General features: G+C 33.9%; 2 protein-coding genes across 2 annotated transcripts; one reads left to right on the top strand and one right to left on the bottom strand.

Annotated features, from left to right (window-relative positions):
* The first annotated feature begins 5,855 nt into the window (after positions 1 to 5,855).
* LOC139862214 (plant intracellular Ras-group-related LRR protein 4-like) lies at positions 5,856 to 8,867 on the top strand. The gene is made up of 4 exons (XM_071850783.1): positions 5,856 to 6,667; positions 6,754 to 7,667; positions 7,746 to 7,910; positions 8,535 to 8,867. The coding sequence occupies exons 1-3, from the start codon at positions 6,052 to 6,054 to the stop codon at positions 7,878 to 7,880; spliced, it is 1,665 nt and encodes a 554-aa protein (XP_071706884.1). The 5' UTR covers positions 5,856 to 6,051; the 3' UTR covers positions 7,881 to 7,910; positions 8,535 to 8,867.
* Positions 8,868 to 10,091: 1,224 nt separating this feature from the next.
* LOC139863001 (mitochondrial phosphate carrier protein 1, mitochondrial-like) lies at positions 10,092 to 14,806 on the bottom strand. Its single transcript, XM_071851655.1, has 6 exons — positions 14,613 to 14,806; positions 12,940 to 13,310; positions 12,843 to 12,904; positions 12,066 to 12,280; positions 11,858 to 11,982; positions 10,092 to 10,481 (listed from the first exon to the last, which is right to left on the bottom strand). Exons 1-6 carry the CDS (start codon positions 14,736 to 14,738, stop codon positions 10,418 to 10,420), a joined length of 963 nt encoding a protein of 320 aa, XP_071707756.1. The 5' UTR covers positions 14,739 to 14,806; the 3' UTR covers positions 10,092 to 10,417.
* Between the last annotated feature and the right edge of the window lie 1,981 nt (positions 14,807 to 16,787).

Genomic DNA, 16,787 nt, shown 5'->3' with positions numbered 1-16,787 from the left:
TACTATCCCTATTAAACTGTCGGCATATATTAACAAATTAAAATTACTGTGTGTTTTAGTGGAACACGTTTTTTCATTTATATTGTTATTATAATTAGGCTATTATTATCTACTCCGTGATATGTTGAATCACGATTACTGTGTGATGATTATTCAATCATTAATATGACATCTATCCTTTCCTCTTTTCACTGCACAAGAACCATTTAATAAAGCATCCATCAACCTCCACCAAGAACCAACTGCTCGAGCTTCTATCTTCCTGGTTCTATTCGAACATCACTCTCATCAACCATGATCACCTCTATCGAAAACCCTCTTCACCTTCTTTGTGAACCCACCTAAAACCACCCATACGGTCACCATGTTGCTGCTACCATCGACCAACTCCCTCATTCATCCATCAAACCCAAGATTATTATTGATGTTATGTTGCTATTCGACAGTCCCAAACCACCACCCACTGCATGCTAACTCGAATTGGTACAGTTGCTTTCACTTTTTACTTCAATCATTCATTCTCCTTAGCTCCATTAATTCATCGTCGTCGTCATCACCACATTACAAGAACCAAACACCATTGTATGATGTTGCGTTTTTGTTTTCCTTTACTGCTACTGCTATATATATTCGAACAAGTACATATACAACCACCCAAAACCATCACAAACCACCATCATCACCTTCGGTTATTGTTGGCTTCAGAACTCTTGTTGCTTCTGTCTCTTTATAGTCAAGCCATGGTTAACTACTACAAATAGTTTTGTATTGTTGATGCATCAGACCGAGACCCACACAAACCCAAGAACCCCTCTACTCGAAACCCATCGATCACCACTTCTTGTTTCATGATTACCACAAAATCACCAACTATCTTTCCTGTTTTAAATACAACCGTCACTCACCACCATGATAAAACCCGTCACCTTGCACCACTTTTACAACCACCCGCAACCCGCCATATCCTGTAAATTACTGCTATTAATTTCATGTCATGAAAACCAACCCAACAGTACACCTGCTACTGTTGCCGTCATTTTTGTTTGCATTCGCTGATCAAGCAACCATTAAAGGCTGCTATTGCTTCCTATTTCTTTATATCTACAGCTCGTTGTTAGAACAACCATGAAACCGTGTACCTGCTGCAACCTTTTGCAGTTTCCTTTCTTTTTATTTGACGCATTGAAACAAGAAAAGAATGTGGTTGTTGTTTGAGTCATGATCGTATAAAAAAAGAAAAATAAAGAAAGAAGTGGAACTACTTATTATTGTGGTTTTGTCGACTTACAAAAAGTGGCAAGGAGAAAATCAATTAGATGTTAAATGGTAGGGTCCTTGTGGGTATGATGTGCTCGACTAGTACAGAAGCAAGGATGGGCAACACTTTTGTTCCACCTTTTATTATTTTAATTGTATGTTGAAATTCCATGTTTCATTCAAACGAGAATCTCGATTGTTTTAATTATCTGAATGATATGCGATGTGAAGATGAAGATGGTAATGAGTCTGTGATGATGAATCAAGATGAAAAGAATTAATGGTGATGATAAATGATGAGTAACGGGGGGATTGATAAAGGTTGCAGCACCTATTTGTTTTGTTCGACGACTAAACCAAACAGCCACTAGGTTTTAATTTCTTTTGGGCCGAGTATAGGATTACTTGATTGGGCCGTGACCCATGAGTCCAACAAAACATGCAATTGGGCCGTTACTACCCATGATCCTAACTTATGCTTATTTTTCTTCTTTTCGCGATTTATATTAATGAGGAAGGGGAACAAGATTGATAATGGTAATTGATAGACGAATGGTTTGGGGTGATAGCGGGTGAGCGAGAGGTCTTAGGTTCGAGTCCCGTCTGCAGCACTTCTTTTTACTCAAAGCTTTTAAGGGTATACACTCTTAATTTTTTTTATTCCTATCATTATTATTATTAGTTATTATTATGTTTATTATTATTATTATTATTGTTATTATTATGATTATTATTGTTAGTTATTATTATTAGCAAAATGATTATTAATATAAATATGATATCATTATTATTATTACTAGTATTATCATTTAAAGATTATTAGTATTATCAATACTATTATTATTATTATTAGCAAATTATTATTATCAAACTATCATTTTAGTAAATAAATATTTTGAACATTAAATATACTTAGTACATATGACAAACTAATAATATTTCTTAAATATACTACTAAGCATATATATAGATATTAATACATGCAAAATAAATAAATATAACATATAATTTAAGATATAATATAGGTATACGTTTTTAAATGGAATTTAGCATAAATTCTATATAATTGCAAATATACAAATAATATATATATTAATAGATGAAATTTTGTGAATCCCATTATATGTTTTAATAGATATACAAATGATATAGGTTCGTGAATCCGAGGCCAACCCTGCATTGTTCAGTATCGTCGTATGAATATTTTTACTACAAAATATTGTAGAGTGAGTTTCATTTGCTCCCTTTTTAAATGCTTTTGCAATATATATTTTTGGGACTGAGAATACATGCGCCATTTTTATAACTGTTTTACGAAATAGACACAAGTAATTGAAACTACATTATATGGTTGAATGGATCGAAGCCGAATATGCCCCTTTTAGGCTGGTAATCTAAAAATTAGGGAACATCACTAATTTTGAGAATTAGTGCACCCCTAATTGACGCGATTCCTAAAGGTAGATCTACGAGAACTAACAACCCCCATTCTGGAATTTGGAATGCTTTAGTACTTCGAGTTTATCATGTCCGATGGGTGTCCCGGAATGATGGGGATATTCTATATGCATCTTGTTAATGTCAGTTACCAGGTGTTCAATCCATATGAATGATTTTTATGCATGATGTTTATGAGAAATGGAAATATGAAATCTTGTGGTCTATTAAAATTATGGAAATGATTGATTATAATAAACTAATGAACTCACCAACCTATTGGTTGACACTTTTAAGCATGTTTATTCTCAGGTATGAAAGAAATCTCCCGCTGTGCATTTGCTCATTTTAGGGATATTACTTGGAGTCATTCATGACATATTTCAAAAGACGTTGCGTTCGAGTCATTGAGTTCATCAAGATCAATATTAAGTCATTCATAGTTTGGGTATATTATGAAAGGATATGCATATCTGTCAACTTTTGATGTAATGGAAGTTTGTCTTTTAAAAACGAATGCAATGTTTGTAAAATGTATCATATAGTGATCAAGTACCTTGCAATGTAACCAGATGTTGAAGACTTCGTCTAGATGGATTAGGACGGGTCGTCTCAGATAGTGTTTAATTATGATTTAGTTATAACTAGAAAGTGTTCGGACCGCGCGTTGTGGCAGTTGCATTATGGTAGAATGTTAATGTGATAGTTAAAAAGTTCAGTTATGTTAAATATGACAGGAAGTGGTGTTATATTAATTCCATTCAACAACAACAATAAAATCTAATTTCACAAAAGTGGGGTATGGAGAGGTAAGATGTAGACAAGTTTTCTCTTATCTTGGAATAAAGAGAAGTCATTTCTTTACCCAGAGTGAAACACCCCAAGAGTATACAAAGTCATTCCTCTCAATGTTCTATGGATATAGAGATTGCTTCCGAATGGACTTACGACCAATAAATAAGTTAAAAAAGTGTGAGACGCCATGAAAATGGTAGAATCAAATTTTCATGGGTTTTAAACCTGCATGAAATTCATTTTAGGCTCTAGGCGACAGTCAAGTCGCAAATAAATCGACGCTTGTTGTTAACTCGATTAATAGAGTCATATCAATAACCAGCAAAATATGTCAAAAAAAAAAATATCAACTTCATGATTTATGCGAATTTGGATTTCTAAATTTATGTCGGTGTAGATTCTAAAGTGATATTAAAATCACACTTTGATGGACTCCGTCTTGTAATTAGCATCCCTCAAATTTTTTTCGACTTTCAGGATTCTTCTGTTTTTTAAAAAGGTGCAATCAATATCCCTCCATCAAATTGCCGTTAAAATTCGTTAATTCTTGACATGTGGATCACATGTGGATGAAGGGTAAAAATACGAATTTACCCTCACATTCAATGCACATATCAAAACTTAACGGACTTTTTAACGGCAGTTTGACGAAGAGATGCTAATTGCACCTTTTTAAAAATAAAAGGGTCCTAATAATAATAAAAAAAGCTTGAGGGATGCTGATTGCAAAATGAATTAAAATCAAGGGATCAACGGAAAAAAAATGCTAAAAATAAAATAAAATAATCAAATAAGAAAAAACTCCCATGCCAATGCACATTCATGACAATGAATCGGTTAATCGGTTATGGATCGGTGACGCCATATCTCTATCCATATCCATTTAGTTTTTGTTCATCCATATGCATATTCATATCCATATCCATTTAATTTCAGTTTTCCATCCATATTTATGATGTTCAAAAAATAGATTACGCGGGTTAATAGAAATTCATTAATGTTCAAAAAATGTTATATATATGAAAAAAATAAAACGTAATATAACAAAAATATATATATGTGATGTGACTTATTAAAATATATGCAAAAAAGTGTGATTTTTGTTGAAGATATAACATAATTTGTTAAATTTACTATTATTAAACATAAATTATGACAAATTATATATGTAATTTGTATGATTATTTTATGAGATATATGAGTTTATTGTAATATATCATAGTTAATTCATATTTGATTAAAAGCAAAAATGTAAATGCAATGGTAAATACGTTTGTAATAATAAATGTATTTACAAATATCTATATGTATGTATTTATATATATTTTAGGTGATATTGAATATATATTTATGAATAGAACTTTTCATCCATATCCATTTAAGTTGATTTGTAATTTTGTAATTGTATTTATATTAATTTAGATTTTATATATCCATCGTGAATCTGGTGGATCGAATAAATATTTGAAAGCAGCTGAATCTTGTATACGATACATGAACCTTCATTTGTGACACACTTATGCTACTAACTCTCAGTAGCAGTGTTGTAAAAGTCGGCCGACTTGGCCGACGCGTCGGCCGATGCGTCGTTTTTTTGGGATATCCGTCCCGTTTTTTCTGAAAACGACTCAAAAGACGGTCAAAGCTAAAAGTTCGGTCAAAGTCTGTCAAAGACGGTCAAAGTTGGTCAAAAACAGTCAAAATCAGTCAAATTTTCGTCAAGATGTGATATGTTTTAAAATTAGTGTCTGTTTTCATTTTTTTTTTTGCCCTTCTTTTCTCTGTGTCCTTACTGATTATGTACTCGGTAACATTAATTGAGTTTGAAGTTTGATTGTATTTAAATTCAAGTTCTTATTTAAAAAATTTATGGTACAGAATCAACTATTTTATACATATATAAATATATATTTAAAAAATTATTTATAAAGTCAACGTTGGTCAACGACCGATGCGTTCCCGACGCGTCCCCAACTCGGCCGATGCGTCATTTTTAGTTCTCGACCGATGCGTCTCCGACTCACGACTTTTACAACCTTAGCTCAGTAGACAACCATATCTTTGAATTCATCTACCGTTTGTGTATATTTCAGTAGACACAGTGCCAGCCGCCTCTCAGTTACACCTAATTTATATTTAAATAAATTGATTGATTGATTAATTTCTTTGAATAGATTCCATGGTCAATTCTACTCCTCTAATTTCCATTTTAATAAAATATTCAGGAACTGTGGGCTGCGCTGCTTGATTTCTCATTTCACTTCCTCATAAACCATTTTTAATTTAGTTTCTATACAATATAATTATAATATAATTATTACTCGTACTCGTATTATTATGATTATGACAGATGACAGATGACAGACGTTATGTAATGTGCTTGTGTATAGTTGAACCAAAATTGAAATTTGTCAATGGCGATACTTCTAGAACCTAACCGTCGGCTATTTCAGCTTCTCTGATTTCATTTCAATTTTCAAATATCGTGTATTTGTATACATATACATACATACATACATACATATGCACATTCATTATTTGTATTAGTTTTTTGTAATAGAGATGGAAACAAATGGTAAATCAGTAGAAGAAGTGTTGGAAGAGATAATGAAAATTCACAGATCACTTCCAACACGTCCTGGAATCGAAGATATTGAAGGCGCTAAAATCCTAATTCGAAACTTAGAAACCGAAGAACAAACGAAAATCGAATCGATTGTTAGGCAAAACAAGCGAAAAGATGTACCAGAAGAATTGTTCAGTGTTTTATTAGAGATGCAAAAGATATTTATTCATTTTCAGATTGAAGAACAGAAGAAGGAAGCTGTTAAGTTGTTAGATCTTGAAAAATATCACCAGGTGTTCGATGAAATGATTCTGAGAGCTTCAAATTGTTGCGGACCGTCTAGTAATGGTACACAATCTGTTGAATCCAGTTTGAATACCTCGTTTAGTTATGGTTTACCTAGTACGGTGAGTGTGACTACGAAAGGCGTTTCGACTTTGTACCGTGATAAAGAGCCTGTTAAAGCTTTTGAATTGTTTACTAGAGATGATAGTTATGTTAGCAAGTCGAATTCGGTGTTCCATGGGGATGGGTTAAGAGCAGGGTTTCAGTCTAATGATGTTTTAAGGCCTCAGATTGTGGATTCTACACTAAAACCGGCTATAAATTCCGGTGCGTTTATGATATGTTGCTTAAATAATTTGCTTTTATCTTATCTTATCCGGTTTTAATTGAATTTTGACTGTCTAATATCGTAGGTCAAGATGGATCGAAAGTGAATCTAATGAAGTTAGCTAGTCTAATTGAAGTGTCTTCAAAGAAAGGAACTAAAGAACTAAATCTACAGAATAAGTTAATGGATCAAATTGAGTGGCTTCCTGATTCGATAGGGAAGTTAGCTACTTTGATCACATTGGATCTGTCCGAAAATCGTCTCGTTACATTACCATCTTCCATTTCAGGCCTTTTTTCACTGACGAAATTAGATTTGCATTCGAACAAAATCGTTGAACTCCCAGAATCTTTGGGGGATATTTTCAGTTTGACTTATCTTGACCTACGTGCGAACCAGTTGTCGTCACTTCCTGCTTCGTTGAATAGATTGGTCCGTCTTCAGGAGCTCGATTTGAGCTCGAACAACCTTTCAATACTTCCGGATTCAATCGGTTCACTTGTTAATCTACAAAAACTTAACATTGAAACCAATAATATTGAAGAAATCCCTCATATTATTGGTCAGTGTGTATCACTTAAAGAGCTTTTTGCAGATTACAACAAGCTTAAAGCTTTACCAGAAGCTGTAGGTAAACTCGGGTCATTAGAAATCCTCTCTGTTCGATACAATAACATAGGCAGGTTGCCAACAACTATGTCATCTTTGACTAATTTGAAGGAGCTTAATGTAAGTTTTAATGAACTTGAATCGGTGCCCGAAAGCTTATGTTTTGCTACTAGTCTTGTTAAAATCAACGTTAGCAACAACTTTGCTGATCTTAGATATTTGCCAAGATCAATTGGGAACCTTGAAAATTTGGAAGAGTTGGATATGAGTAATAATCAAATAAGAGTCTTTCCAGATTCTTTTAGGATGTTATCGAAATTACGAGTGTTGAAAACTGAAGGGAACCCTTTGGATGGACCACCACATGATGTTCTTGAAAAAGGCGCTCGGGTAAATTATCGTTTGTAGTATTTTTTACAGTTGAAATTTTCATATTCATGGTTAATTTGTATGCATTATGATATTCAGGCTGTTATTCAGTACTTGAATGAACTTCATGAGAAGAAAGATGAGAAGGTTCAACCAATCAAAAAGAAGAAATCTTGGGCTCAAAAATTCTTTTCAATCTCAAATAAACGCAAGCGAATCACGTTGACCACATGAACAACTTAACCAGCTTCAACTGGTTTTTATGTAAGTCCATGTATCTAGAGTTTATCATTCATCTTCACTTGACCTTTAAACCCTAGGAAAGCATCAATAATGGGAAAAGTTGATTACTAAAAAGAGGGAAAGCTTAAGTTTAAAGGTTTCATCTGAAGGTTATGTGTGAATTTCTATAATCAAAATTCAACTCTAATTGTCATTTGCAGTAGGGTGTTAACAGATTAAAAATTGTGGAAGTGATTAATTTGATATGTAGTATAGTAATTGACAAAGAAACATCAATTTTTACTTACTGAACTAAGAGCTGTACAGAAATAGATCATTAAGTAGAAAGTAAACAGGCCACGCTAAACAAAGTTATAATCTACAAAATGTAATATGATTCGATTATATGAGGTAGTGGATGTATTTCAAATGCCTACAAAAGTAAATATATTATTATTGATACACATATCGTTTTAAACTATTATGTAAATGCTAAAAAAAAAAAAAAAAAAAAATTCCAGATTGCACTCTATATTTTTGTCTATGTTTTCTACTTATTATCAATGAGTACGAAATGATTTTTGGATCTTATTCATCCTATAGTTTGTTGTTTTATTTTGTAATAATTTTTAAATATTGTTATATTTATTTTTGCATGGGTCAAAGTATATGGAGGAAAGAGGAAGGAAGGTCATGAATACTTGAACAACATCAGGCTGTATTATATTTAAACTAGTTTGAAGATATAACAGAAGAATCATCACATGCTGTTGCTTTAATCCAAATATAACAGATGCTGAGCTGTCATGGGCTGGATCAACAGATTCTTCAAGTATGCATCTTCACATTCTTTTATACAGATACTTCAATTCAATACTGTATCATATACGAGTATTTGTTTATTATTTATCATTAAAAAACAACATTACGTGATTGATGAGTCGCTGTAGAAAGTTTCAACAATACATATCTTGTAAACAAACTTTTAATAACAAGAACAAAGTGATTTTTATAAAATCTCTCTCTGCAGTGACTTGTTGATCATTTACTCGATTTTTTTATTTAATTTAGTTGTTGTAAATCTGTTACGATGTATTATTCGAATGCAACACATTTCTTTGTTGTTTTGCACTTGTTATATTTCATGTGAAAAAGGAAAAACTGATTACTGTAGGGTTGGTTTGTTTTTGGTGTAGGTCTTAATTTGTATAGAAAAATAATTTGTTAGGCATGAAAATGGATGTAGGATGATAACAAAAGTGATTGATTGACACGTTTAAAATGAAAATCTGTTAGGGAGCATAGGAAATTAATTAATCAAACTTTTGTTGGCTTCTAAGTTGCATACCCATGTGTTGATCATATGGGGTTGGCCCATGCCTATGAAAGCCTCTTATCTTGATAATTCTGCTATTGAGAGGAGGTATAGATGTTAGCAGGTCTAAAAATTGTTCGGTTACAGTAAGCATCACAATGTCATCATGTTCGTATGGTAACGAACCTATAACTGACAGACGTGTTTACCTTAAAAAAAAAAATTCCATTTATGTATTTAGGCTTGAAATGTTAAAACTTAGGATAACCAAGATAGCCTAATGGTTGGGTCCTGATATCCTCAATGCAAGTCTCAAGTTCACGCCTTGGTAGTAACATATGTTAGGGTAGCCAAGGTAAGAATAAGAAATGGTTTACACGATAACCTAGTTAGGTTGTGTGAGTAAAAGTAATCGTCCCCTCTAGGTAGTTTGAACGGGGAAAATCCTATCCATTTACCCGTTCATGGAAATTTTTGTCATAAATTTCTATATTTATATTCAGTGATTAGAAAGAAGTCTTGTTTATTTACCCGTTTATGGAAATTTAATTTTGTCATAAATAAATTTCTATATTCAGTGATTAGAAAGAAGTCTTATTTATTTACCCGTTTATGGAATTATGTCATAACTTTCTATACCTGTTTATGAGAAAATCATTCTTTGCAAAATAGCCAATTAACCAACATAACTAATTGTACAATAACGATACACAAATGTATGCAAATTGCAAAATAGGCTTCTAACTTTGATGGGCATCATTTCCATGTCTTTAAACATAACAAATAACCAAATTACTCTGAGAGTTGATTTATGCTCATGTGTTTAACATGAATTCTATTCATTATCATCTTCATCCTCTATTTAGAATCATCTCCATTCCACACCAAAATCTCACAAGCTATTTGCAAATGTTTATACTTTGCATTTCAAGTTAACAATACTTCTATTTTGTAGTCCAAAATCAACTGCAAAAAAACTATCATATTCAGTGGAGCTCTCTAACTGATAGCCAAAAACCTGTGTACATTACTTAGCTACAAATCTAGTTATTTGGAGAAGTCAGATACTATTTATAGTAAGCGGTATCCCAACAATCGAAACAAACGCCATGGAAATACATGTTTCCTATTACAACAAAATTGAGCAAAATGAAAATGGTTCTTCGACTTCATTAAAAGCGGGTTCTGCCTAAAGAACCTGATGCAGGGGCTTATTTTTTGGGCACATTACTTGTCAATATTTTGAAATCTTGGTTCTAGTAACTTCTGCATCAGTGCTGATGTGTCCACTAGTTGGTCTGCAAGAAATAACATTGTAAAATCTATAGTTACTTTCAACTTGTTTAAAAAATAAAAAATTAAAAAAAAATTCTTGGTAACAAAAAGCATTAGTCTTAAATTATACTACATCTTAAATGATACTACATCTTCTTACTCGGAGAGTACTCGGCAACTCGGGAGTACTCAGTTGGAATTTTTAGGGAGTACTTGACCGTTTGACAGTTTTTTTTTTTTTTTTTTACCAGCAAAAGAAAAGTGAAATTTTTATATAAAAAACCCCACTAGCAAGGCGCTAGGAAGGGAAAAAACAAAAACATATTACAAAGGCTTCACTAGCCAATCAACCCAACTAATGTTACAATTTCCCCTATTACACAGCCAACTAAAGGAAAAGTAACGAATATAATCAAATAAAGTGTCCTTCATGGAACGAGACCCAAATAAGGTGTCATTGCGAAATCTCCAAACATGCCAAAGTAAGGAAGCCACAATTACATAAAGCCTATTTTTTGAGTCAATAGAAGAAGACCAAGAATCAAACCAACCAATCCAATCCGTCCATGAGGAGAATTCACGAAGTCCATGAATATCGACCCAAATTCTCACTTTTCTCCAAATCTCCTTAGAAAAACCGCAACTAAACAATAAATGGTCCAACGATTCCACACTATAATCACATAACAAGCACCCAATATCTTGAATATCCAAACCGCGAACAGAAAAATTAAGACGCGTTGGTAGCCTATTCCATGCGACTCCAAATAAAAATATTAACTTTTCGCGGAAGCAATTTAAGCCATCTCGTAGTAGTGTCAGAAATAGGTAAAATTTTTGTCAATACCTTTTCTAGTGCTACTCACTGTGAAGATCCCATCAACAGCAAATGTGCACTTCCATTTGTCACTTTCCTGATTTAGACCAAGAATGCCCAATTCCTCCATTAAAATACTAACCGCCTGTGAGTTTTTAGGCCCAATGGGCTCTTGTTTCCAGTCCCACACCCACATGTTATTTTGGTAGCGATCAGCAATGCAACAATTAGGACTAGAGTCTAGATGGAACAATCTATTAGATTTAATTCACAAAGGTCCGTCACCTCTCCAATTATCTAACCAAAATTTTGTTGATCTAACAATTAGGACTAGAGTCTAGATGGAGCGATTTTGACTGTTATCCGAGTAATCCTGAGTTTGACCAAGTTTGACCGAATAATTGGATCGAGTAATCGGAAGACTTTTTTTTGCCGAGTACTCCTGGGTTTTGCAACACTGCCCCCAATATCAACCTATATGAACACTACCTAAAGTATGGCACTAATAATAAAACATATTCATCTTAAACTATATAATTATATTCAAACGCTTGAATCAATGTGATGCAACGTTTTACTTACAAGCCACTTAACACCTTGATAGTGTCATAGAACAGCCACTGTAAGGTCACGACAGGCCCGACAAGCATGATCCTGATAGGAAGACTTCTTGTAAATAAATTCCGAAACCCAATTTTCTTCACAGCCTGATCACATTAAACAACCAACCAACTGAATTATACTAATACAAAGAAGCAATGAAACAATATAAAAAATAAAAAGATTTTACCATAGTCAAACTATCTGTCTTTTTGTTATTAAGAGAAGCAACAATATTGTCAGCAGGGTTTGAAATTATACTACCAATAGACCCGGCAGCATATCCAGCTAAACATGTAACCCCAAGCTGTTGTGTAATTGAACAATCTTCCTTTTTTCTTTTAATTGCATTACGATAAAGAAAATCCACTGAGTGCTCGAAAGTTGAAAACATGATCATAGAAACTGCCCAATAGAATTTAAAACGGCATCAAGATTTGAGCTAAGTAATCCCTTATTCACAATGATCACACAAAACAGAGGTAGAAAATTTGACCTGTTTGACCTACGGGCATTGATCCGTACACAACCACTTTTTAGCCGTACATTTGTACAGTACAACACAGTAAGGCTAAAATTTGATTGTGTATGGATCATCACCCTTTACCTAAGAATCATTCAATGTGGGTTCTGTTTTTAGCTCACATGGGTCAAATCAAAATTAAGAGCTAAATGGTAAACGGGCGAAATGGGTTAAGCTAAGCTAGTTATAAGTCTGCCCAAAGTCTCGTTTTGATGCATATGGCTGATAAATCGCTTTACTTAGATTGTGATATGCTTTTGTAATTATTATTTACTTTTTTAAGGAAAAAAAAAGCATGTGAATCAGTCCAATCCGATGCGGTCAGTTTGACATGTAATAGAAAATGACCCATTTCAACTGGAACCATGTTTGACTTTTATTACCCGAGCCACCCATCTTGACACTTCTAATATAACAATACCCATCAATTAGTAAACTGATTACATGGCAAGTTACGACCCCAAAGCGGAATGAGCCCTTTGTATAACCTACAAAACAAATCGTCACTATTAGATCACAAATAAGGTTTTATATTAACCACAAGTAAAGATGAAATTTATACCCACAAAGACCTTCGGATGCATATAACTTAGGAAAACCGTCAACCAAGCCCTTTGCAAAATGGGGTTGAGCTTGTACACGAACTTTAATGGCTTCGAAAGGACAAAGAGCAACATTTGCAATTACTTCAGCAGATGCACTACTCAATAAAAAAATTAAACTTTTATTTTGGTCTTTTAAGTTGTTTGAGTAAATTTTCTTGAAGTATTCATAAAGACCGAATCTGCACGCGCCTTGAACACCGTATCCGAAAAATTTCCCTGTCCAACCTCTCGTGAAAGCCGAAAAACCATCTTCTTTTAGTAGAGTAGTAAAGCTCGTATAAATGCTATGATACTTAACTGGATTCACCTAAATTCCCAAAACACAAAATCATTATGTAATCCAATCTACTTGAGAAATTGCCTTAAATCATGTTTTATGTTATGTTAACTTGTGTTACTTTGTACTTTAAGTATTAAAGAAATATTGTCACAAACATTCAGATGTGATTTTATGTGTATCGAGTGATACCCTGAGTTTAGATTTTTTGTTTTTTTGTTTTTGTTTACAAAGTAACCTATAAGACACAACTATAATAAATTTAAGGGCAAATGGCCTGAAAAGGTAAAACATAAGTTACTCAATTTAACAATCAAGGTAACCTCCAATTTGCTAAAACGCGAAAAGGATTACGATTTTTAATTTATCAAAGAAACGAAAAGGACTACGGTTTGAAAAAGTGTGAATTTGGGATAACAATCGTCAAATTCATTGACAATTGTTAGCACAAAATACACGGTTGGTCCCTGAAGTTTTGATTTGTTAAAAAATTACACCAAAGGTCCTCTTTATCATGTTCATTAACATCTTCATTTCCATTCATTTCCATTAATGAAAACAAAAAGGAAACTTTAACTTGATTGGTGGGTCAAAACCAATTCAGCACAAAAAGAGTATACTTGCATTAAAACTTAAAGTTTCCCGGTTCATAAAAAGACCAAGATTTGAATTTTGTATCGTGCTTGATATTTTAATTTCAAACCAGCTTTATGTTTTTTCTGATGTGATCAATGTATAGAGGTAAATAGCCATTTTAAGGATTGATGAAGAAGATGTTGGATTCAAACCATTTTCCTTTTAACTAACGATCGTTAATGAATTTGACATTATTACCCAAATTTCACACTTTTTCAAATCGTAATCCTTTTCTTTAATACATTAAAAATCGTAATCCTGCTTTTCAGGGATTAGCAAATTGGGGGTTACTATGATTATCAAATTGGGTAACTTAGGTTATCTTTTTGGACCATTTGTCCTTCAATTTTAACTATAGTACCTAACATATTTTTGGGATTTATGGTAATATGGAGGCCATTAGCCCACTAAAATACCCTTTAGATATAAAATTGAGGACCCATTTTAGTTTTGATCATGGATTAGCCGGTGCAAAAATTGGTTATTGTGCAGGAAACTATATAAAGATTAATTCAATTATAGTTCATTTAAGATTGTAGTTCAAAGTAGAACAACAAAGTTATCATGACTTACTAAGGTCAGTCACAAACAAAATGCAATCAATGATCATAGTCTCATAGAAGACAAAAGCAATTAAGCAAGCACAACTGTAATAAACTCAATAGCACATTGATGAAAAAGAAAAAAGTCAAAAACCTGCATATTGACTTTAAGAACATCAAGAGGAGTAATAGCAAGATGAGTTGCTCCAGCACTAAGCATTCCACCAAGTGTGCAGATTCCGTAATATTTTGGTGTGAATTCTTCACACAATTTTCTCATTTTTCGGTGTTCAACTAATCATCTCCCCCAAAGCAAACTTTATACTTTATTCGTGTCTCTTATTGATAAAAAAAAGAATAATAAAAAAAACAAAAATGTTTTTTGCGCTTTAAAATTACGCCTAGGGAATATTGGGGAGCTGTTTATGCGACCCAGATCACCATTTGTTTTGTTTACAAGAAGAATATAAAAGAAAAAATTACGTCGTTGGTACATGTGGTTTGTATGCATTTTCATGATAAAACCTAAACTTTATTTTTTGCATAGTTGGTACCTAGTTTTTACATAAGTTACATGATTTGTACCCCAACTTAACGTCCGTCAAAAATTGATGATTAACTCCTCACATGTGCCACACATGTGAGGGTAATTTCGTCCCTTAAGTTATAGTATTCCATTTAAAAGCATTTGCTACTTGGGTTAAAGAATCCATGAAACGTGCCATTTTCACTTTTTTCATCTCCGGCTACTTTCCTTTGTTTCTGGTCACCCATTTCAGCCTCTTTCTTCATAAATAAATTCTCATCTTTAACATTAACATCTGAATACCTTTGTTTTGTAGTTATTTGGTGAGTACCCACCTGGCCACCTGCATCTCGCCGGTGGTTCAGTTTTCTTTCTGTTTTTAGCATTTCTTCTCTTTCTTCTCTTTCGTTTTCCGGCGACCCAAAGCTTCCTTTTTTGTTGGGACAAGAGTGTTTCCGATGGCTATAGCCTCTCCACCGCCGTTTTCGTGGTGGTTTGGCTATGGTTGCTTTGGACTTTTTCTGTTCCCTTGGCGTTTTTCCTTTGACTGGTTATGGATCTGACGGAACTTTTATGTCCGGTGGTGGTCGACGGTCTACCATCCCGTTGGTGGTGGCTGGCGGTCGTTTCACTGTAGTGGGGGTGCTCCGGCGGCTCAGCTTTCTTCCCTTGAGTTTTCACCTGATGTCACCGTGCTTGATGTTGCTGGTGGTCCACCACCCAGTTGGTGGTGGTAACCGGTGATTGTTAGGTGTTGTCTGCTTGCGGTGGAGGCTCGGGGGTGGTCTGGTGGTGGTGGTGCGGATCGGTGGTGGTTGAGGGTTAATTGATGTCGTGATTTTGTGTGCGAGTTGTCTTCCTTTCCGGCGGTGCTTTCAATTTGGTCCAGGCGACGATCTCTTGTTGGAGATCTGGTTCTAGATTGAGGGAGGAGTTGGTTTTTTTTGCAGTTGAAGCTCTTCTTAAGACGACTCAGTTTGCTTTGCGGCTCCGGTATTTTGTTGGTTTATTGTTTGTTGCGATGTTGATCGGCGTTCTCCCGATGGCTTTTGCTCGGTTATTTATTGTTCTTATTCGTGCATTTGTTATTTAGGGTATCCGTTTGTTGGCGTGTTCAGAAATTTTCAGGTCCTTAGCAAAGTGTGTTATCCACCCTGTTGGTGGGACCGTTTGGTTAGGATTTGTTGTTATGTCGTTTGTTTAGCCTAGGTTTGGATATCCCGATGTATCATTTGTACTGTTCGATCTTCGGATCCGTTATATGTTATCGTTTTTTTGCCAAAAAAAAAAAAAAAAGAATCCATGAAACGATGTACTGCACCACCAATCAAGATTGCCACAAGTAAGTTCATATATTTTTTACAAAAAACTTTCACCAATATCATGTTCGTTCACATGATACATCTTCCTGATATATCTTCATGAGCTACATTTTACAAGTCTTTAATTGATGATCTACAATTCAACTTAAGATCAGAATCTATTTTCTCTACAACAAACTAATTCTCGTTAATCATCAGATTCAAAGAGCAAGATTCAATTCTCAATTTGTACAATGTTGTTCTTCACTAAACCGCAAGCTATAACCCGATTTGTGCGAATACCGAACTGAAATTTAAACATCAAATCAAGCTCGTATATGTGTTCCTTATCATCTACTAAATACTTGAAGATCATCAAATACATCTAACAGTATTAGATTCATCGATTTCCTGATCGAGTTCATCCATAACCGAAAAGACTAACGGCTTTGGTCTCCGGAACAATCTGAAACGTCAAAGTTCGCTAAAAAAAGTCAACAGT

This window comes from Rutidosis leptorrhynchoides, chromosome 8 (assembly GCF_046630445.1).
Source record: "Rutidosis leptorrhynchoides isolate AG116_Rl617_1_P2 chromosome 8, CSIRO_AGI_Rlap_v1, whole genome shotgun sequence".
Classification (NCBI taxonomy): domain Eukaryota; kingdom Viridiplantae; phylum Streptophyta; class Magnoliopsida; order Asterales; family Asteraceae; genus Rutidosis; species Rutidosis leptorrhynchoides.
Note: the sequence above shows the minus strand (reverse complement) of the source record. Positions and strands in the feature narration are given on the sequence as shown.